The 22,192-nt window shown below is 42.3% G+C and overlaps 1 protein-coding gene across 1 annotated transcript in view; it reads right to left on the bottom strand.

The window, feature by feature from the left end:
* acbd6 (acyl-CoA binding domain containing 6) overlaps nt 1-22,192 on the bottom strand; it is an 89,135-nt gene that overhangs the window by 41,034 nt on the left and 25,909 nt on the right. Inside the window, exon 4 of the mRNA XM_039767317.1 lies at nt 8,165-8,247. Within this exon, the coding sequence (XP_039623251.1) occupies nt 8,165-8,247 (83 nt within the window). The remainder of the gene's footprint in view (nt 1-8,164; nt 8,248-22,192) is intronic.

The raw sequence follows: 22,192 nt of genomic DNA, 5'->3' as shown, positions 1-22,192 counted from the left end.
CCTGCGTTAAAGGAAAAAAAAAAAAAAAATGACAAGAGGGTGCATTGGAAACGTCCAAGGGGAAGACATGATGAATAGCACCAACCACAGACACATTTGTTCTTTAAGAAAATGACTTGCTTTGAGGCGGCAGGCTGTAGGGGGAGGTGTGCTCACAATTTTCATTCCAGTGCATTAGGAAAAGTGCAGGGAAAAGTCCTGCAAAGTACGGGGCAGCGTACAGATAAAGGTCACCTAGGTACCAGAAGCCATGTCAAGGAAAAGAGAATAGGAGAACGGAAGGCGCGTACTGAGGAAAAGAGGGGAAGATGAAAAGAGCAACCGCAGAGTCGAGAGAAAGAGACACAAAATGGGCAAGTGACACAGGGAGGTAAAGGACCCAACAGCAGAACAGGGAAACTACAGGAATACGATGGCTGAAAAGTGTGACTGATGAATAAATAAGAAAAATGGTAATCAAGAGTCAGAGATGGTCATAAAAAGGGGTAAGCATACAGTGTGGACTCACAGAGGGGTATTGTGGGGGTCTAACATGTGGGAAAAAAACAAGGAAACCATAAAGGTTTATAACAGGCCTCACACTCCAAATGAACGCGTGGCAGCCATGATGGATTCGTGTACACGTTCTGATGAACCCTAAGACGATTTACTATATCAAAATCAGGGACAATATGGCCAAAAGCAAAAACACAGTCATGGCTGCCTGAAAAGAACATATTGTAAAGCAGCAGTAACATGGCAGCCATTTCAGAGAACACGACACTGGCTGACAGGATCTTCAGACGGTTTCTTAGAACTCCTTAGCTGCATAACTGTCAGAATTCTCCTGGAGGACAGGATTGTCCAGTGTGACCTCTACATTTAGCACACAAGAAACCAGCAATGAACGAATGGAGAAACAGCCAATAGCTTTCGGGAAATTGACATCATTTCCTAGCAACTCTAAATTGTTCAGGTACAAATGAATGCAGGTCTGCCTTGCTAAGGATTGGTTCTTGCCTTGTGCTGTCACCTTTACTTTAAGATAAGAAAAAAAAAGCATTGAGAGGGAATGGGTCGATGTCTGAGGGGTCTTGAAATCTTCTTTGCTCGGCGTAACACTAGATAGGCCCATTTAATTAGCTCCATCTGCAGGTTAACACACATCGCCTGTTCCCCCAAACTCCATGTATACAGACTACAAGGTGAAGAAGTTTAGCTGTTGTTCAACCAAACATCGGTATGGGCAGGACGTGTGATTTAATTGTAATGGGATTGTTGGTATCAGACATGATGGTGCCAGCTGTCCTCAAGGGATTTTTCACACAGTGAAGTCTGTGGAGTTCTCTTGTTTATCACCACATTTTCTGTGAACAACATCCCATGAGGGGCAGTTCTGGTACACCGACAGGTCAGAGGAGAACGGCAATGTTAACTAAAAAAAGCCCACAGATCGCCAAATGAGAACCTTATCATAATTATGATGTGCAGAAGGGGGTCTCTGAATATATACTGTGATGGACCTTGAAGCAGCAGCAACAGAAGACCAGGCGTAGTTCAACATCATTCACAGTAGGCATGTAACCATGAAAAGTAGATCATAGAAGAATGGAAAACATTTCACATGCTCAGACTAACCTAATCTGAATTTGAGGTCAGAATTTGGCATAAAGAGCATGAATCCATCATTCGGTCCCATCTTGTATCAATGGCACGTGCTGGTGGAAGTGGGGAATGCTTATTTGGCACACATTGGTTGTTTCAACACCGATTGAATGTCATTTTAACGCCACAACATTGTTGTTGACCAAGTGTCTTCCCTTATGGCTATAGTGAAAACGTCTTTGAAAAAGGACAATGCGCCATGACAGAAAGCACACCTCATTTCAAGCTTGACCCACGAACAAGACAGCCCCTTCAGTTCATTGTCTCCAAGCCTCAATCAATTATAGAGCATCTTAAGAACCAGGCGGGACAGGAGGTTCTTGATCAAATAACATGCGGGAACCGACTGATGCTATCAGGTCAGCATGGCCCTAAATCTGTAAGGTGTGCTCCCAGCGTCTTTTTGAATCCATAGCGTGACTTATTCAGGCTGTTCTGGAGATAGCAGCCAGGTAGATATTTTAATATATGGCCCTGGAGTGTATACAGCAAAGACAAATGAGTAAAACTAGACAAATCAAGTAAAATTCTTCTTAAATGACAGACAAGGAAATAAATTAAAAAAAGAGGAGGAGGATGGGTACACCTAGGGAGTTGTCTGTCATAGCAATTAGGCAAATATCATTCCCGGAGTGTACGCTGCTTTTAACTTGATGTTTCAGCTTTGGGACAAGGACTGGCAAGCATGGCAACTATGTTTAACGGAACACTTACTCCATGCCAAAGAGGGCTTGGTTATCAATTCTGGTCTGAGTGGGCTTACAGTCAAGAATCATTTAAGCCCCCAACCTCATCCCCCTTACACCTGTGCTGGCTTCGCTAGGTGTGGCGATGCAGAGGATGGGCAGGCTGTTTGTGCTGCGATTACCCTCTGGGAATCATTTGCACATTATGTGTAATTAATTTCTTCTACTAATCACTGTGCTGCCTCAGCGGCTTGGCTGCCAGAGACAGCAGGAGGAACCTCATTTGTGAATCCATTCTCACCGCTCCCTAGCCAGCAGAAAGCTTTAATTGCTTTGTGACCGCATTATCTAAAACTGTAAACGCGTCAGGTTGCTGAGGAGGAAAAGAGTGGGGCTCTCAAAAACTTGAAACATTTGAAAATCTCCGAGGTAGAAACACTGGACAAAAATTTTCACTGCACAACTTTTAACATCATGTGCAAAAATAAATAAATAAATAAATAAATAAGGCAGAACCAATACGGACCGAGACAGCAAAACAGCAGCTTAATTTTAGGACGGAGATTTTGGCTTCATTATATATGCCTGGCACAAAACCCTCTGCGCCCCGAGCATCACCCACTGACCCTCGTTGTTACCTCATAAGCAACTTCATTTGTCCACTCGGCCAACCAATCAATCCTATGGTTCATCAATCAGTGCAGCCCAGTGCAACATGGATGTGGGTTCAAGAGGCCAGCGGGCTGACAAAGTCGGAGGGATTAATGACAGTCTGACAAATGACATGACATCAGCAGGGTAGCAAAGAATTGTGGGAAAGCCATTCTGCCTTCAGTTCAGATTTTAACCATTTTATATCAGAATAACTTTTAACTTTGTCTGCTTACAACATAGGGTCAAAATTTCAACCCAAAGTTTTCATAGGATTACTTAATTATCTTAGTCACTCCTGAACAATCTTTGACCACATTAGCAGTGAGGTGTCCCTCTCTTTCTCTGTGAACATGACAACTCATAAACAAATAGCTCTGTTTCATTAAAATGTGATTAGTGGCATTATAAATTAGAGATCCCTGTTGGTTTGGAGCAAAATCACTCCAGAAGACTTTAGTCTATAGAGATAAGTGTACCTCTAAATCTACCTCTGTAGTACAATACCTCTATTTTGAGTGTGTGTGTGTATATATATATATATTTATAGAGAGAGATAGGAAGATATATATATATATACATACATACATACACACACACACACACACACACATACATATATATATGTATATATGTGTATATATATCTATCTATATCAATAAGTCTATATACCTATCTATCAATATATATATCAATATATCTATCTATATATCTCTACATCTCTCTCTCTATATCTATGTATCTATCTATCTATATCTATATATATATCTATATATATAAAATCCAACATTTGTCAGTCTGTATGTCCATCCTCTTTTCAGGACAGAACTACTTAGATTGTTTTTTTTTTCTATAATTTGCTTGAACATTCCGGTTGATTTTGTGACCTGTTTCATTGTGCTAAGTATCAAAGTTCGCTTTTGGTACCGATTGTTTGCTCAAATCTGAGAGACATGCAGCGGGCCGAGGAGGGGGTGGGGGGTCTCCTAACTCACATGCCAGCCTTAGCTAACGAACAAGAGAACTACTTAATGGATTTAGACCAGGATTTTTTTCTATAATTTGTTTGAACATTCCAGTTGATTTTGTGACTTCTCTCATTGTACTAAGTATCAAAGTTAACTTGCGGGAGCGATATATTTGTGCTAATTTGAGACAGAGGCTGTGGGCCGAGGGGAAGGGGGAGCGTGACGTCAGGAGTAGAGAGCCAGTTAGGGCCTTTCACTGTCCTGTTTCAGTATTACGTGGGTGAAGCCGCAGGGGACAGCTAGTGTACGTGTATACACACACACACACACATATAATGTGGTCAAAGTCAAGCCTTTTAATTTACAGCTTAAGGACTAGTAAAAACACAAAAACTGGGATAGGCTGTGCTAACAGCTTACACGAGGCCCAATTCCTCCACCACAACTAACTGGATGTTTGGCTAAGACTGCAGCAAGTAGAATATTTGCTGTGTGCTGTGAGCAAAAGGCAGCATCACAGGGCAGATCGCTACCTGACCTTTTACGGTCAAACTGGGCCGGGAACAGCTAATCGATCAGTTTCCAAAGCTCTACTGTCAGGGGTTCCCCTTCAACAGCTTAGTCAAAAATGGGCAGGGTTTGGCCAATCGATCACTTGACAGTGCGCTAACTGTGGGCTCTCAACGTTTTGCAGGGTGGGGGTGGGACGTGATTGTTTATTAAAAGCCATATTTCTACAAAACAGTAATGTGCAGGACTTTAAAATCATGACAGTCAAACAGGAGGGCCATTCCTTTTGGCACAGTCCAGCCCAATGTACTCAGTATGGATGCCTGTCATAAACCAGCAAAAATATCCAGATAGAGTTAGCTGTTTGGGGGGTGCTTACAGCAAGAATTATATTGGTTGCTGATAAAACTGGCCATCAAAAAAGCAGAAGAGTGGATTATTGGGAGTGACTTTGAAAAGTACAAGTCTGCAAGTTGGCTTCAGAAAGAACGATATTTGCGGAGGACAGTGCAGTGGCGTAGCGTGGGTGTCAGCCGCCCCCTTTTTTAGGTATTTCAATTTAAAAGACTAAAATATACAGTAATTCTTTGCCGCCCGGGGCGGGCCGCCCCTGCTGCCCCCACTATGCTGCGCCACTGGGACAATGAGCAAGACACGCAAGGCTACCGAGTACTTCAGCAGGCAAATTAAACACTCCACTTCCAGGCACAGGTAGAGATGTTAAAGTCCAGGGATGACACTTGCAGGTGTGCTCGTCTTCTAGGAAGCCTTTGAAAGTAGAATAAAAACAGACCTAAGTAAATGGTTATCATGGGCTAGAACAGCGTTTCCCAACCTTTACATATTTGTGGCCCGAGTTTTCGTAGCAGTTTTAATCGCGCCCCCTAACATTTTTTTGAAAGGAGCCCACCAATACCAATTTGTTCTTTTTTAATTAATGATATATCAAATGCATATTTTATTATACCTACTTAACTTTTATCGACATTTATCTAACTCTATATTTATTTTTCTAGTATCAGAATGTAGTTTAAGTTAATTTTTTTTGGTTTCCATAGATGTATTTTTAGATGTATTAAGGATCACATAGTCAGTCAATTTGTTGACCCACCTTTTGCTTTAATGACAGCCTTGAGTCTGTTGGGATTCTTCTCTATCAGCTTTGCACACCATGGCTGAGTGCCTACTCTTCTTTACAGAACTGTTCAAGTTCGGTCACATTGGCTGGTGAGCGTTGGTGGTCTGCTATCTTCAAATCTTTCCACAGATTTTCACTGTGATTTATGTCAATGCTCTGATTGGCCACACCAGGACAGTCACTTTCTTCTCCTACAGCCACTGTGTGGTCCATTTTGCTGTGTGCTTCGGGTCGTCGTCGTGTTGAAAGGTGAACATTCTGCCCATCTTCAACTTTCTGGCAGATGGTAGCAGGTTTTCCTCCAGCATCTGACGGTATTTTGTCCCATCCATTTTTCCTTCTATCCTAATGAGAGCCCCAGGCCCCCCACAACAGGATGCTGCCCCCTGCATGCTTTACCATAGGTATGGTGTGTTGTGGATGGTGAGCTGTATTGGTATACCGTTTGGCGTTGAGGACAAATAGTTTGATTTTCGTCTCATCTGACCAATGGTCCTTTTTTCCACTTGGCGTCAGAATCTTCAAGGTGCATTCTGGGAAAGCTGAAACGAGCCTTAATGTGGCCTTTCTTGAGAAGTGCGACCCTCTTGAACAAGCCACAATTATGGTGGAGCACTTGTGAAATTGTTGTCACCTGCACACCATTAATGACCACTCTGTGCCATCAAATCCTGTAACTCCTTCAAAGTGGCCATTAGCCTCTCCTACCAGTTTCCTCCTTGCTCTTTCATCCAGTCTGGAGGGACGGCCGGATGCAGGGAGGGTCCTAGTAGTACCAAACACTTGACACTCTTTATTTTGGACTTTACTGAGCTCCTTGGGGTTGATAAAGCCTTTGAGACGTTTTTGTCTCCATCTCCTGCCTTATGTCTGTCCACAACTGTATCCCTGAGCTCTTCTGAAAGTGGCCTGCCACCCATAGTCAGTTGCTCTACCAAGCAAGGGAATGAAGGCTCCAGGGACAGCTTCACTAATCAAACTCATTACAACTGAGCACAGGTGGAAGGAGGACAGCAACCCCAATGGAAGTGGTGGGCACTGACACCTGATTGAGTTTGGGGGTCCTTTATTAATCTCAGTATTTCTTGTTTTTTATTTTTTTTAATTCTTCTGAACTGTAGCTGTGGTATCTTTCACTTGGATGTTATAGATTGCATTGAGTAAGTAAAGCTGGAAAAAGATATCGGTTTGTGTGTTTTCATTTAAGACTGTAAAGCAAAAAAAATGGGAATATTTCAAAGGACGGGGGATTCTTTTCTATACCCACTGTATATCTCCGCTCTCCTCCAAAACAATTTTTTATATTAGAATAAATACACACACCTTTTCTAGGCTAAATTATGGGAGTGAAAACTTCTCCAATTCCCGGTCTTGATTTCAGGACCTCACTGGAGAAAATAATGTTGAAGGAAAAAAAAAAATTATAGGCTTTTAGTCAAACCCTGCTACACATTGCAGCATTTGAGCCATCTGTATGGATTTTTAAAATGTCTTAAATTAATTAGATTTCAAAACGCATGCTGTCCTGCTGGGCAGGATAAACATTTCTGCATCCCACTCACAACCCATAAAGTAAATGACAACCATTTTAAAAGGTGGAGGGGGGTGGAAAGGGTGGTGGGTTAGGGCTCAGAGTCAAGACGGCCTCCATCATGAAGGTGGAAGGGACTCACAAGTTAAAAGCTCTTTAGGATGAGATGTTATTAGTTTAAAACACACACACACACACGATACTGGGGAGGACCCTGCACACTAGGAAGCCGAATCTGAAGAAAGGTTCGGGGGCAAACAATAACATCCAGCTCTGCTGGAACACTAATGGGCAGCCATTGATCTCTTAAAAAGTGAAATAGTCTGAAGTGACTGAAAACACACGTGTGCCAACAGAATTAATTACGACTTAAAAATGTTTTTAGCCACAATAACTTTTTTTCTGCCTGCTTTAAATTAAGAAAAACTAAGATTTATTAGCAGAGTTTGAATGCCAAGAGAGCTCAGGAATGTTAGAGGAAATTGGAAGCCAGTGAACCAGTGAAACCCCTAATTGGTAGCTGGCCCATCATCTCCCACTAATGGCAGAGATTGCTAATCAGCCAAAGGTTCCCCAAATTCACAAAAGCCAGTCACACATTGGCTGCTCAGATCGGCTCACCACAGCTCAGGGCTCTTGCTGCATTAAGTAATTAAACCCTAAACTTTCTGGAGCGAATCTGTTATGAAAAAGTGCCAGTCCCAAGACGCAAAGTATAACATTCTGTTCCACATTCACCATGTTACTGAAGACAGGCTGGAAACGGTGAACTCTGAAGTATTCTGGGAAACATGACGGGCATCTCAATACAGCAGGAGTGCAGCACACGCCCCATGTCACTGCAGGGTCACCTACTCCAGACATCTTTGGGAATGGGAGATGGAACAGCAGCACCTGCAGGAGAGGCCTAGTGTGGAGTTCCCTCTGGTACCAAACTGAGCAAAGGTAAGCTACCAGAGAGGGGCATCGTGATGGCACACCATACAGCCTTAATTCTGCCCTACCGTCAATCAGGACTAATGTGCAAGACAATTACCGGATCATTTCTTCTTGATACAGAGAACTGAGCACTGGGCCGCCAAATCCACTTTTCTTCTCTTTTGGTTTTCTGTCCAACAGCTGAAAAACACAAAAGAATAAACTAAAAGAAAAATAAAGATAGGAGGAGAAATGGATGAATAAATCCCAAGTAAAACACAGAGAGACAGAGACAGAGACAGAGAGAGAGGGGTAGACGTCCCTGTCCTACCTCCCTGCGACTCCATTAGTAAATCAAAAGTACTTCTCATTATGACAATAATGCCTCTATACAAGCTTTAAAAATGTCCATGTTGGTGACAATCCCTTCTTTTGGTTGCTTGATGCGTTTCATCTGTATTCATAGGAAAAATTAATTATTAAAATAAAATTTACCAGTAGGGCTGCACAATTGTGGCCTGCACCAGTTGGGTTCTGGCCTTATTTATGTCCAATAAACTCTAGTCCTCCTGACTCTGAACTGACTTTAGCTGCTACAAGAATGTCATGTCGCGTGATCCTGGTAAGAGCAGGCTTGGCACAGGACACCAACTAGGAGTATCGACCCAGACATTTCACGCATGTGCACTCCTGTTAAAAGCAGCGCTGAGCTGGTGAAAAAAAATGATGGTATGGTGTGGTACATGGGGTACAAAGATAGTGGGTCCATTCTTCATCAATGGAAACCTCAAGGCCACTGGATATGCGAAATTGCTACATGATGATGTGTTTCCCTCTTTATGCACTGAAGCTGGCACGTTCCCTGAGGTTTTCCAGCAAGATGGTGCACCACCACATTATGGGTGTCAGGTCCGAGCATTCCTAGATGAACAGTTTCCTGGAAAGTAGATTGGTTGTCATGGGCCAGTTGAATGGCCCCCAAGGTCTCCCGATCTGACCCCCTTAGACTTTCATCTTTGGGGTCATCTGAAGGCAATTGTCTATGCTGTGAAGATACGAGATGTGCAGCACCTGAAACTACAGATACTGGAAGCCTGTGCTAGCATTTCTCCTGCGGTGTTGCTATCAGTGTGTGAAGAGTGGGAGAAGAGGGTTGCATTGACAATCCAACACAATGGGCAGCACATTGAACACATTTTATAAATGGTCAGAAACTTGTAAACAACTCATGAAAGAATAAAGTTACGTTAAAACCAAGCACACCATTGTTTTTCTTGTGAAATTCCCAATAAGTTTGATGTGTCACATGACCCTCTTCCTATTGAAAAAACAAAAGTTGGATCCAAAATGGCCGACTTCCAAATGGCCACCATGGTCACCACCCATCTTGAAAAGTTTTTCCCCTCACATATACTAATGTGCCACAAACAGGAAGTTAATATCACCAACCATTCCCATTTTATTAAGGTGTATCCATATAAATAGCCCACCCTGTGTGTGTGTGTGTGTGTGTGTATATATATATATATATATATATATATATATATATAAAAATAAAAACACCACATTGTATAAATAAATTTTAAAAAACTACCCTTGGGCAAGTTTAAAAAGCTAAGGCAATGACTTTTTAGACTAGATTTAAAAGTGACCAAGGTTGGTGCAGACCCAAAATAAAAGGGTACGCCATGCCAAAGCTTAGGGGCAGGCAGCTACTTCAATGGCACGGTCCACTCTGAGCTTAAGCTGAGACCTCAGCATGACCAGTAACGTCTGGTCAGAGGACCTAAGTGATTGTGAGGGAGAGTAAGGGTTTAAAAGGTGTCCGGGGTGGCAAATGAAGAGGCAGGACAAAACCAAATGCTTGGGGTGCCAACTGGTCAAATCCCTGTTTGATCAAGAAAATCAACAAAAGAAAAAAAAATATGCACCTTAATGCACCATTTGAAATGAACAGTCCTTCTCTTAGAATGATGTGATAGCAAGCTTTGACTTCGGTCCACACTGAAATGTGACTCTGAAAGCATTCAGCTTTTATACTGGGCAGATCATAAGAGGCGGGGCATCCACGGCTTCAGTGGCCTCAAGGGGTGAATCCTTGAGGCAGCGTAGGGGGAAAGGAGACATGATCATTCACAACAGAGTCCACCTCTCATCCTGGGGTGGTACTACTTACTTTAGATGAACCTGGAATGTGACCCGCATGCGTGACGGAGGTCAGTAAGGTAGGAAGGGGCTTAAACACAAACCATACATTGCTTGAAGAGGAAGCCACAGAAGAGAAGTTGAAATTGGTAAAGCAATAGAGGGAAGCACTCTCTAAGGAGCTGCTGGACAGATTCAGTATCCTGTCCTTGCCGGTTTGGCTAAGTACTACCTTTGAACACCTGGCGCAGGTCTTTTTTCAAGCAGACTATTTTCTGTTCCTGGGGGAGTGAAGTCACAGCAAAGCATATTGCCCAGCGAACGGCTACAAGTACTGTGACTTCAAACAGCTAAACTAAAGGAATCCTATATTAGCAGTAGTGGAGTTTAACTTGTGAGCTCATCTATACTAATAAAAGTCAAAGCCCTCACTGACTGACTCACTCACTCACTGACTCATCACTAATTCTCCAACTTCCCGTGTAGGTAGAAGGCTGAAATTTGTCAGGCTCATTCCTTACAGCTTACTTACAAAAGTTAGGCAGGTTTCATTTTGAAATTCTACACGTGACGTTCATAACTGAATCCTACTTATGTACATATATACCGGCCATAGCCTGCAGCTTGGTCGCCGTGTGAGGCGGAGTTGCGTCCCTCATCGTCACACCTCCCACGTAATTGAGTGCCTGCCCATATAAGGCCATCCGTCAGCGGCAATCCAATAGACACAGTCTGCCTCTAAATATTTGCGGGTGAAGAACTGTGCTTATGCTGACAAAGATGAGATAGATGGTCAACGAAACTGCGAGAGAAACTTAAGTGCCGGGTCTTAGCTAACATTAAATAAAGCCGTGGACATCGCATGACATGGCACAAGCACAGCTGAGAACCTTTGATGCATGTACACCGAGCGGCTCACATGAACTGACTGTGAACGCAGTACGCAGACAAAAAGCAAGAGCTCCAAAGAGCGCTGAAGAAAACACGCATTACACAATTGAGAAAGCAGCAAAAGAATATGAAGCGAGTGACGCATACAAGCATATTCATAAGTGCAGCTGCTGCCGAAACAAAGCACATGGTGGAAAAAGTCAATGTCCAGCTAAAGGAAGACAGTGTAAAAAAAACCCGTGCATGCAGTGTGTGATGTCTTAAATAAAGAGGAAGACGAGCTGTTTATTGATGTAGTAAGAAAGGAATCAATGAATGAAAGCTGATATCTTTACAACGGTTGACAAACACGGAATGTAACACAACACGTCCTCCAAATACGAACCTGATTGAAAGAAATGATGATAATCAAATCCTTGATGACAGCAACACTCATAACACTCACAAAACAATTACATTGACAATCATGTTACGTTATTTTTAAAATGTTCCCTTTTCCTTTTCATAACTTCTTTAACACACTACTTCTCTGTTGCGAAGCGCGGGTATTTTGCTAGTTTTCAATAACGGTTGTGTCTGCATTTTCAGTACCATAAAGGCTTTAAAAGAGTCCGTGTTTGAGAAAGCGTTTCATTAAGTAAACAGAATTTAAGAGGTGACACAACTGACAGCCATTACTTAAAGGCCCAGCTCTTCCAACAAGATACAGAATGTGGGGTCGTCAAGGGTGAATAACCGTACAAATGTTAGAAAGGATTTCTTCACACAGACAAACACCAGTAGAGGGTATAACTTTTAGTAAAAACTATGGGTTTTGACCCATTTTGAGTTGGGTGTTGCCTGCTTTTGAGTTGCAACTTACCACTGTATTCAATGGGAAAGAGTCGCGTACGGTTTGGAAAGAGTCTTACGATGAGGTCGCTTGACCAATCAACACTGCTTTGCTATGAAGCTCACCAATGATTCTCCAAGGGGACCCGGGATGACTGTCACTGGCGACTCTTCAAAGGGGGGGAAATGGGATTACAGTAGACCCCCGCGAAGACGCGGTTCAGAGTTCACGGCCTTGGTCGTTCACGGATTTTTTTCCTTACAACCTAACTAATAATTGTTAAGGAAAACCAAAAATATCGTGGCAAGGCTGTACTGTAGAGAGGACACAAAGCAACCGTAGAGGAAAAGGCGGCTTGTTATGGTGAAAGTAGCCAATCCAAGAGCGTTATTCATTTCTCCTGGCTGCTGATTGGCTGCTGCTCTGTGACGCACCTCTGGCAGAAGCAGCCCAGCATCCTCGCATCATAACAGTTTACCGCGTTTGTCTCTCGTGTTTTGCGGAGCGTTCTCGTGTTTTTCGTTTTGTTCTTCTTAAAGCCCTAAGATGTCGCCCAAACACCCTGCACCTTCTAAGTCTTCAGGCAATGAACCGAAGCGCCAGAAAAAGTTTAAGACACTCCAAGAGAAGGTGGAACTACTGGATTTGCTCCTGGAACTAAAAAAAGTTATACCGCAAGTAGCCACCCGAGGAGGTGTAAATCCTCTGCTTTGCTGTGCAGCCATTATCTTCATTACATACCTTCATCGTTCTGGACAGCTAATTCATCATCACCATCATCTTCAATTAATATCATTCATTATTGGTGGGTACCCGTACACTTTACAGTATTTTTATTAAGTTATTACATATTTACCCTACTTATACCAAAGAAAACGACTGCGCATACCAAAGAAAACGAGCTTGCATGAATGACAGCATATCTAGGAGTAACATCGGTATTTTACATTCTAGCACTGCGGGAGACATAGCAGTACAGTACTGTACAGTGTACGGGTTTACCTTTACATTCTTTTTTGTTGGGTAATGTATTAAGCTGAGTTTGAAATAAAATTAAAGTGTTTTGGGGGCGTATTTAGGGTTTAAACTATACAAATAGGCATTTATAGGCGTTTTTTGACCACATCCAAATTTTGCGGGTGCTCTAGGAACATAACCCCCACAAACTTCGGGGGTCGTCTGTACTGGTGATGGCAATTCTGGGTCTCAAAGGGTGCTTTCACACCTACAGCATTTGGTGCGCACCAAACGTGTTTGGTCCCTTGGTTCGTTTGCTCGTTTGCGTTGATGTGAATGCAATCTCGGTACTTTGGTGCTCACCAAATCAATCGATCCGAGACCTGCCTGAAGGGGTGGTCTCGGACCGCTTTATCCGCTCTACTTTGGTACGGTTCGTCTGGTGTGAAAGCAACCAAAACCAAATCTGACGAAATGGTATAGTTTAATGCACTTTGGGTATAAGAGATACGGGGTTGTGGGTAAAATTCTTTTCACTTTCTGTTGACTCCATTAAATTTTCCAAGCTATCGACTCGCGATGAAATCAAACCGCGGAGAAACGTGGAGTGCCGAAGAAATTAAGTGCCTCATAGATATATGGTCGGATGAGCATATCCAAAAGCAACTGTCCATGACACATAAAAACAGCTGCATTTGAACGCTGTTCAGTAAGCAGCTAAGGGAGAAAGGCTATCCTCGGACAGTTGAACAATGCCGTATTAACACAAAAAAAACTTCGGGCAAAGTATATAGAAGTGCGTGATGCACTTAGCAAGACGAGAAGTTCTGGAAAAGAGAAAGACAAGTTTCCCTGGTGCAGATGGGCTTCACGGTCTATTTTGGTTCGTTTAGAACTTGGCATATGTGAAAGAAAACCGTACCCACGTCTGTTTACTACATTGTAACATTTTTCTGACTGGTGCGGACTAAAGCAATCGAACTATAGGTGTGAAAGCACCCAAAGACTCTAAGAAGTGCAAGATTTGGCTGCGAGAAAAAAAAAAAAAAATAATGATAAAACCCTGGACTACACGGTTAGTGCATAAGTAAGTAGGACAGGGATGTTGTGTTAAACTGCCTGTCATTACAAATGACATTGTTATGTTAGTGCTGCGTTCACGAGCTATCGGACAGATGCAAGTCAGGAATCCCATGTGAAAGTCAGAGCTGCGACAAAGCAAATCTACCAGAATTCTCAGAGTTGTGATGTAACTCTGACCTTTATTTATAAAGTATTAGTCAACTGTATAAAATAAATATTTCCTCCAGCCATATTTAAACAACTTGCATATGCACAAAGAGATTCTCAAAATGTGTGTACGCAGCCTTCCACGCAAATGCTGGGATTTATAAAAGAAAACTTGATGGGAGAACTGGTGAATACTTCCTTCAGCTCTGAACATCCATACGCGACATTACTGAGAAACTGGGAAATGACGACACCCTTGGGCCAAGTTGGAAACTGCAGGCAAACCAGACAAAGGATGCATCGCGCGATAATAAATCAAATCACTGAGCTGTTCCTAGAATGTGTGTAGACTTGAAAGCACACCTCAGAAGTGATAAGTATAAATGTAACAGACTGTGTTTTAGTTTCCTTTCAAGAGGGAAGTGGCTGACAGGTCAGGAATACCCCCGCCAAGCTTCACTCCTTTATGCCTTATTTCACAGACCAAGTAACAAATCAACAGTGACCTCACGTTTCTCCATAATATCTAACCAACAAAGTGGGAAGGTGAATCACCTCAATCAGAGTTTTGAAATGTCAGCACTTTGCAGACGATTAAATGTACTTGGGTGTACAATAACATAATGCGAGCAATTAAAAGTTTACTTCTAATATAACTTGCTCTTGCACTTTCTATAGATCCATACATTGCTTTGCACCATATTTTTGTTAGTCTACAACTTGACGTCATAGCATGGTCTAGTAAGTAGCAAAGTGCAAACTGAAACCCAAAAATTAGCACCGGCACTGAGAACACACGATCACAACACGTATCAAATTTTTCATTTCCTACAATACCTACTACACCTACTCATGCGTGACCTCTAACCTCTAGTACAGGAGCTATGGAATGCTGGATGCTCCAGTAAGGCTGTTTTTGTGTACTGGCTAACTTCTGTTGCTAGCGTCAAATCATTGAATTTCCAGCATACGCCCAATTCAAAGGGCTTCTTCTCAAATCAAAACTAGAACTTGGAGGTACGACCATATGACTCCAGTTTCTATACTGCTACACTGACTTCTAGATATACCAGTTATATAGTTCTCCTTTTAGAATACTAGGGGGCTCTGCCCGCTGCTCGCCCACCCCCAGGTTTGGTTTACCAGATATACAATTTTAGGAGACTGTTATTTTCATGGGAATTGTTACATACCCATTATTTTCACTTTTACTTTAAAACTTTCGTAAAAACAATATTTGGAATTAACTTTTCTTCAAGATCGCATTGAATTTTGATTCCGTGTCTGGACTTGCATCGTGACAATGCAACGTATAACTGCCCGGGAGTGAATATCGTTTCTTTCTCTAAAAAAAATAAAAAAAAAAAAAGACTGTTTCAAATGTTTGCCCATGCTCTTTCTTCTTCGCTTTGTCGTTGACATGTCATCTACAACATATAAAATTATTGTCCTGATAAAATTTATAAGAGCTGAGAGTGCAGGAAGTGTGTCTGACAAAAGCATTCACACGACTGAGGTTAGATGACCGTGGTCTTGTTTGAAAATAGTTGTAAGGAGGGCGTGACTTGAAAGAATCTCATGTTAAAAGTCACCGTCTCACGGGACTTCATACCACGCCAGCGTTTTTGGAATCTTTTAAATTCTCTCAGGCAACACGAATTGGATGATCTGCATTTCTCCGACTTATAAAGTTTAAATCTGAACAATATATTCGATCTCTTTTGGCTGTTCTGTTATTTCACCGAGTAATCATTTCCGTTTGTTAGCGCTAATGCAATCTTTCCTATCCTTTTTTTGGGATTTTCAAACTGTCCTATTTCAATTATCTCTAACCTGCTCTGCATGTGTACCACACTTTTGAATTCTTTACAACGTTCTACTTTGTCATCTACTCTTTGTCCTTTATTTCTGGTCCTGCGCGTAGACTTGTCTTGTGGGACGAATTAATGTTTCTCCAAGACAATCCCGTCTCGCCTCCTTCCAAGATTTTTTTTCTTTTAATAATAAACAGAAAAGTCTGACACATTGATGTTCACTTCCCACATACTGTGTATAATACAAAGTATAGCTTTATTTAAAAATCCGTATTTTTATAAAGAAGATAATACATTCAATAGACTTACATGTTTTGCATGGATGACAGGCAACAGAAATCCAAATATGACAGAAAACCAGCTCAGCGCTGCTTTTAACAGGAGTGCACATGCGTGAAATGTCTGGGTCGATACTCCTAGTCGGTGTCCTGTGCCAAGCCTGCTCTTACCAGGATCACGCAACATGAAATTCTTGTAGCAGAATAAATAGTCAAAAATAGCTCAGCCCCCCTACCCCATATCTTATAAAACATTCTGCCTGCACTACGATCACAACACCCCTGTCTGCTTACAATTACACGCTTAAATAAAACTGTCAAAGGAGGCAGAAACCAAAACTCTCACATGAACGTTCAGCCAGCAGAAAGGCTGTCCCATCAGGCTTAGCATCAGACCACGAGTACAGACACATCTCGATACCAAAGCAGACCTCTGTTAATACAGCAGTTCATGGTGTACACAGTCTTAACATTTACAGGTCTAAACTGAAATTACTAACCCTGCTTCTGCTTCTCCTCTTCTTCTTAGCACTCAGCTGTATTGTTTGAAGCCATTCCTAAACTGACCAGGTTGGCCCCCCACACATTAGAATAGGAGACAATAGGTCTAATGTCAGACAGACACATAATGGCACCACAATCACAGACAATAGCCAGCCCCATGTCACACTGTGTACAGCCAGGGAGGCGGAGAGCCGCTTAGGTCAACTAGACCAGAAGCTTCTCCGTCTACATGGGTTCATTTTTTTCTGGGATCTTTCAGCTGGATCTTCAGGTGTTACACTCCATTTCTAACAAATCCTATCATGCATTTCTTTCCCCCAGGACAAATAAAGCACTATATATAGTTATATACACACATACAGTGGGGGAAATAAGTATTTGATCCCCTGCTGAATTTGTAAGTTTGCTCCTTTACAAAGAAATGAACAGTCTCTCATTTTTATGGTAGTTTCATTTTAATGGAGGGAGACAGAATATCAACTAAAAATCCAGAAAAAACACATCACATCAAAGTTATAAATTGATTTGCGTGTCGTTGAGTGAAATAAGGATTTGATCCCCTACAACCCAGCCAGAATTCTGGCTCCCACAGATTGGCTGTGTGCCCATCAATCAATCACTCAATTCCAGATACTCCTGATCTCAACTCATGATGGGTATAAAGCCCACCTATCCACAGAATTAATTTCTTCCATTCCGAGCCTCTCCATCACCAAAGAGCTGTCAAAGGATGTCAGGGACATGGCTGGAATGGGCTACCAGACCATCGGCAAGAGGCTTGGTGAGAAGGTGACAACTGTTGTTGGTGTGATTATTCATAATTAGAAGAAATAGAAAATGACCATCAATCGCCCTCGGTCTGGAGCTCCATGCAAGATCTTGCCTCATGGGGTGAGGATAACCATGAGAAAGATGAGGAATCAGCTTGCCCTCTTAAGTTTGCCAGTGAACATTCGTGCCTGTACATGTGCCTTCTTGAGCAGGAGGAACTTGCGGGTACCACAAGGTTTCAATCCATTACAGCGCAGTGTGTTACCAGTGGTGTTCTTGGTGACTGTGCTGGTCTCGCAACTGCCTTCAGATTATTAACAAGCTCCTCCTGTGTAGTTTTGGGCTGATACCTTACCTTTCTCACGATCATCCTCTCACCCCATGAGGCAAGATTTTGAATGGAGCTCCAGACCGAGGGGATTGATGGTCATTTTATATTTCTTCCATTTCTGAATATATATATTATTTAATGAGCTTCTGTAAAAGGCAAATTTCCCTCTGAGGAGAAAGAAAACCCTATCTATCCTTTTATTTAAGTTCTCATTGTGGTGCGAGTCTCTTCTTTAAGTCAACTGAATCTTTTATTCCCACTGCGCATGCAGATGCTCCCTTCGCGCAGAGGTCATTGATCATGAGCTCTTTGCAAATCCTGACACTTATTCTCCACTGACTGGAGATGTGTGGCCAAATCATTGCATTTTGTAACAAAACACTTCATGGTCTGCAATCTTTAGGTGTATACTTTGGGTCACTGTCCTGTTGATTGGGGAACCTTCTCAACCAGTGCCGGGTCCCATTCAAACTACAAAGCTGCATTGCTTTTCCTTAATTTGCTGTTAAATTTTTAAATGAGCCACAGAAAAGCATTACCAGGGCATGCTGCTGCCATCATCACCCCCAGTAATGGTGTGTGGTTTTAGTGCTTAACCCAGGGTCAATGTTAATTTAATCAGACTATAGGACGTCCTGCCCATCTGCTCCCAAAGAATCCCAGATACGTTTTGCCAAACTGTACCAAAGATGCCATACAAGCATTTTGTAACAATGGCTTTTATTTTGCCAGTCTGGCATGAAGGAAACTGTCATCTTTAAGAACAGGTTGCCATATCAGCTATGGTAACTTGTGTGATAGACAGCCGGGGACCAGAGCCATGGACTGCAGCACTTCCGCCACACCAGGAGGTGCTGCAGGAAGGTCAACAGGGAGCACCTGGAGCACATCCGAGGGGACTATAAAAGGGGTCACTTCACTCCACTCAAAGAGCCGGACTCAGGTGGCAGAGGATGGAGCTTGCGAGAGAGGAGTGGAAGTGGCAGTGAAGTCAAAGAGAAGCACAGAAGGACTGAGCCTTGTGAGTTTATTGTGGCTGCGTTGTAATGTAAAGGAGCAGAACATAATAAACTTGTGTGTTGTGGACATTCCGAGTCTGTCTCTCTGTGTTCCGGGTGGTTTTCCACAATGGCATCCCAGATTGGTGGCTGCTTTCAGTGCTCCAGGTGTTTGATGACCAATTTCCAGCTGCACTTCCGAGTGTGGCAGAAGAACTGCCCACATAGGCTCAGGAACAACTGCACCACCCCCTGGCAGCACCCCCGGATCCCAACAGGGTTGTAGAGAACTCCATAACCCATGGAGCCCTGAAATTCCATGGGGGCTGCCATCTAGCGTCCCGGGGAAGGTACTGTTCTGTCCATGCTTGCTCCCCCCCGGTCCCCTCAGTGAATCGGCGTCCCAGCCGTCTGTGACACCTGTTAGTCCTTCAGTGGTGTCTTAAAAGTTCCTGAAGTATGGGAAAGATGCTATATAAATAAAATGCATTATTATTAAAATGGCCTTGTGACTAGCCAAGATTATTAAGTTTTGTACATGTGCAATATTTTCTTTACATCTTAATGACGGACTTCACTGGTCTAAATGGGGATTTTTTTTTTTTTAACTTTCTATAAATGGTGGTCTCCCTTCATTTGATTGGTGTTTTTCAATTATCGTACCCAGATCTGTTCTGAATTTTATTTTTCATTATGATTGCTGGTGGCTGCAATAACCAAGTTTAGGATTTGAATGTAAGGGGGAACACTGTGACTATGGAGATGGAGTTCGTTTTATGAGCATCACACACAATTTGATATTTTGCAACAAAAGACAATGTTTTTTAATTTGATATTAATTTATTTTTTGTGTGTATGTTTTACCAATGAGGCAATGATCAGTTATTTAAAATTCCATAAGCACTTTGAGCTACATCGTTTGTAAGAAAATGTGCTATATAAATAAATGTTGTTGTTACTATAACACTGAATAATACGAGGGACGTTCAAAATGTTTCCGCACTTTAACTCGATTAAGAATTTCAAAAACAAAGGACATCACTTTTCTACATGGTCACCTTCATTTGCGATGCAATTTTCCCAGAGACGTATCAATTTTTTTTTTTTTTTAATTTTATTGAAATCACACAACATTCCATACAAATAGATTAATTTTACAAGAATACGATTGTAAACAAATCAACCCACACCCTTGAGAAAGAGAGCATGGGCAGCAGAATAAAACTTAAACCTAGTAAAAATAAATAAATTGATGAATTAATAAGTGAATATAGATGAATGGAGAAGAAAAAGAAAGAAGGAAAAAATAAAAAAAGGAATAGGGAGGGAATCTGCTTCCTCAGTGCTTTAAATGCTTATTCTAAAATGTTATTGATCAGATCCCGCCAGGTTTTGAAAAATGTCTGCACAGATCCTCTAAGTGAGAATTAGATTTTTTTCCAGTTTCAACGAGTATATAACATCAGTCACCCACTGACTTAAGAGGGGAGAGTTAGGATTCATTCAGCTGAGCAAGATAAGTCTGCGTGCCAATAGTGTAGTAAAAGCAATCACAATTTGTTTGACCTTCTCCACAATTTTCCCAGCGACGTACCAAATTTTTAACACCCAATTACTATGCCTCCCTCCCACCTTCACCGTTTCCAACAAAAATATAGAAAAGTGTGGAAACTATTTGAACATCCCTCACATGAAAAAGTCCAAACAGCACTGAATTCCTTCACAGCCTCTACATTCTGCCATTAAAAAGTATTCACCCTTGGGAAGTTTTCACAATTGTATTGATATACAACACTAAATCAAGTAGTGAGCAGGTTGAGGAGGCCCTGGAGAGGTGGAGATCTGCTCTAGAGAGGAGAGGAATGAAGGTCAGTAGGACCACCAAGACAGAATCCAAGTGTGTGAATGAGAGGGAGGTCAGTGGAATAGTGAGGGTGAAGGGAGGAGAGTTGGCGAAGATGGATGAGTTTAAATACTTGGGATCAACAGTACAGAGTAATGGGGAGTGTGGAAGAGAAGGTGAAGAAGAGAGTGCAGGTAGGGTGGAGTGGGTGGAGAAGAGTATCAGGAGTGATTTATGACAGACGGGTATCAGCAAAAGTGAAAGGGAAGGTCTACAGGACGGTAGTGAGACCAGCTATGTTATACGGGCAGGAGATGGTGGCACAGGAGGCAGAGCTGGAGGTGAAAGAGTTAAAGATGCTAAGATTTGTATTAGGCGTGACGAGGATGGACAGGATTAGAAATGAGGACATTAGAGGGTCAGCTCAGGATGGACGATTGGGAGACAAAGTCAGCGAGGCGAGATTGCGTTGGTTTAGAGATATGCAGAGGAGAGACGACGAGTATATTGAGAGAAGGATACTGGACAGAGCTGCCAGGGAAGGGGAGAGGAGGAAGGCCTAAGAGAAGGTTTATGGATGTGGTGAGAGAAGACATGCAGGCGATGGGTATGACAGAGCAAGATGATGAGGACAGAAAGATATGGAAGAAGATGATCCACTGTGGAAAAATCCCCCATTCTAATTTATCTAAAAAGACTTTTGAATGTCAGAGTGAAACGAGATCTCTGCAAGTAGTCTGAATGAATTACAAATATAGAACACAATAATTGATCACACAAGTATTCAGCTCCCTTAAGTCAGTATTTACTAGATGGAAGTCACGACAGCCTGGAGTCTACATATGCGCAGGTCTTGCTCTATCAGCTCTGCCATCTTTCCCTACGATTCTTCTTTGTAAAACTGCTCAAAGATCTCTCAGGCCACACTGTGACTAAACGGTCTTTATCAGGTTTGGCCACACGTCCTCCACGGGACTCCGAATCAGCCACTCCAAAACATTAACATTGTTGCTTTCAAGCCACTGTACACAGAAAACCAGAGAGACATGGAATAAGCTAGCAAGTGATGTGGTCTACAGTTGCACATTAGCGACTTTCAAATCTAGACTTGATGCTATTTTAGAATAGGTAAGTGGATAGGACTGGTGGGCTTTGTTGGGCCAAGTGGTCTGTTCTCTTTGCCACTCATCCCATAAAGGTGCGACTGGTAAAGCCTCCTGGAACAGATGATGTCCGTACCGTCTCTCCAGTCTCATCCACCGTAACTTGTGATTGCATCAGAGCTCTTGAAGGTCTCCTGTTGGCCTACAGAGCTGGTCGTCTTCGGTTTTTGTGTACGGCTTGTTCTATCAGATTTACAGCTGCGCCACACTCTTTGCATTTCTGCATGACTGATTTAACTGGATATGCTGGTTATTTCCTTTTCTCTGTCCCATGACTTGTGCTTTTCTGCTACATTTTCATAGTTGTTTAGAGTGATTGTCTTTATTTTGTAAGTTAGGCCACCATAAACTGGACTTTCCAGATACAATTACCATATATACTTGCAGAT

The sequence above is a fragment of the Polypterus senegalus genome, chromosome 10 (genome assembly GCF_016835505.1).
Source record: "Polypterus senegalus isolate Bchr_013 chromosome 10, ASM1683550v1, whole genome shotgun sequence".
NCBI lineage: Eukaryota > Metazoa > Chordata > Cladistia > Polypteriformes > Polypteridae > Polypterus > Polypterus senegalus.
The sequence above is the reverse complement of the archived record's forward strand: the minus strand, read 5'-3'. Positions and strand labels throughout refer to the sequence as shown.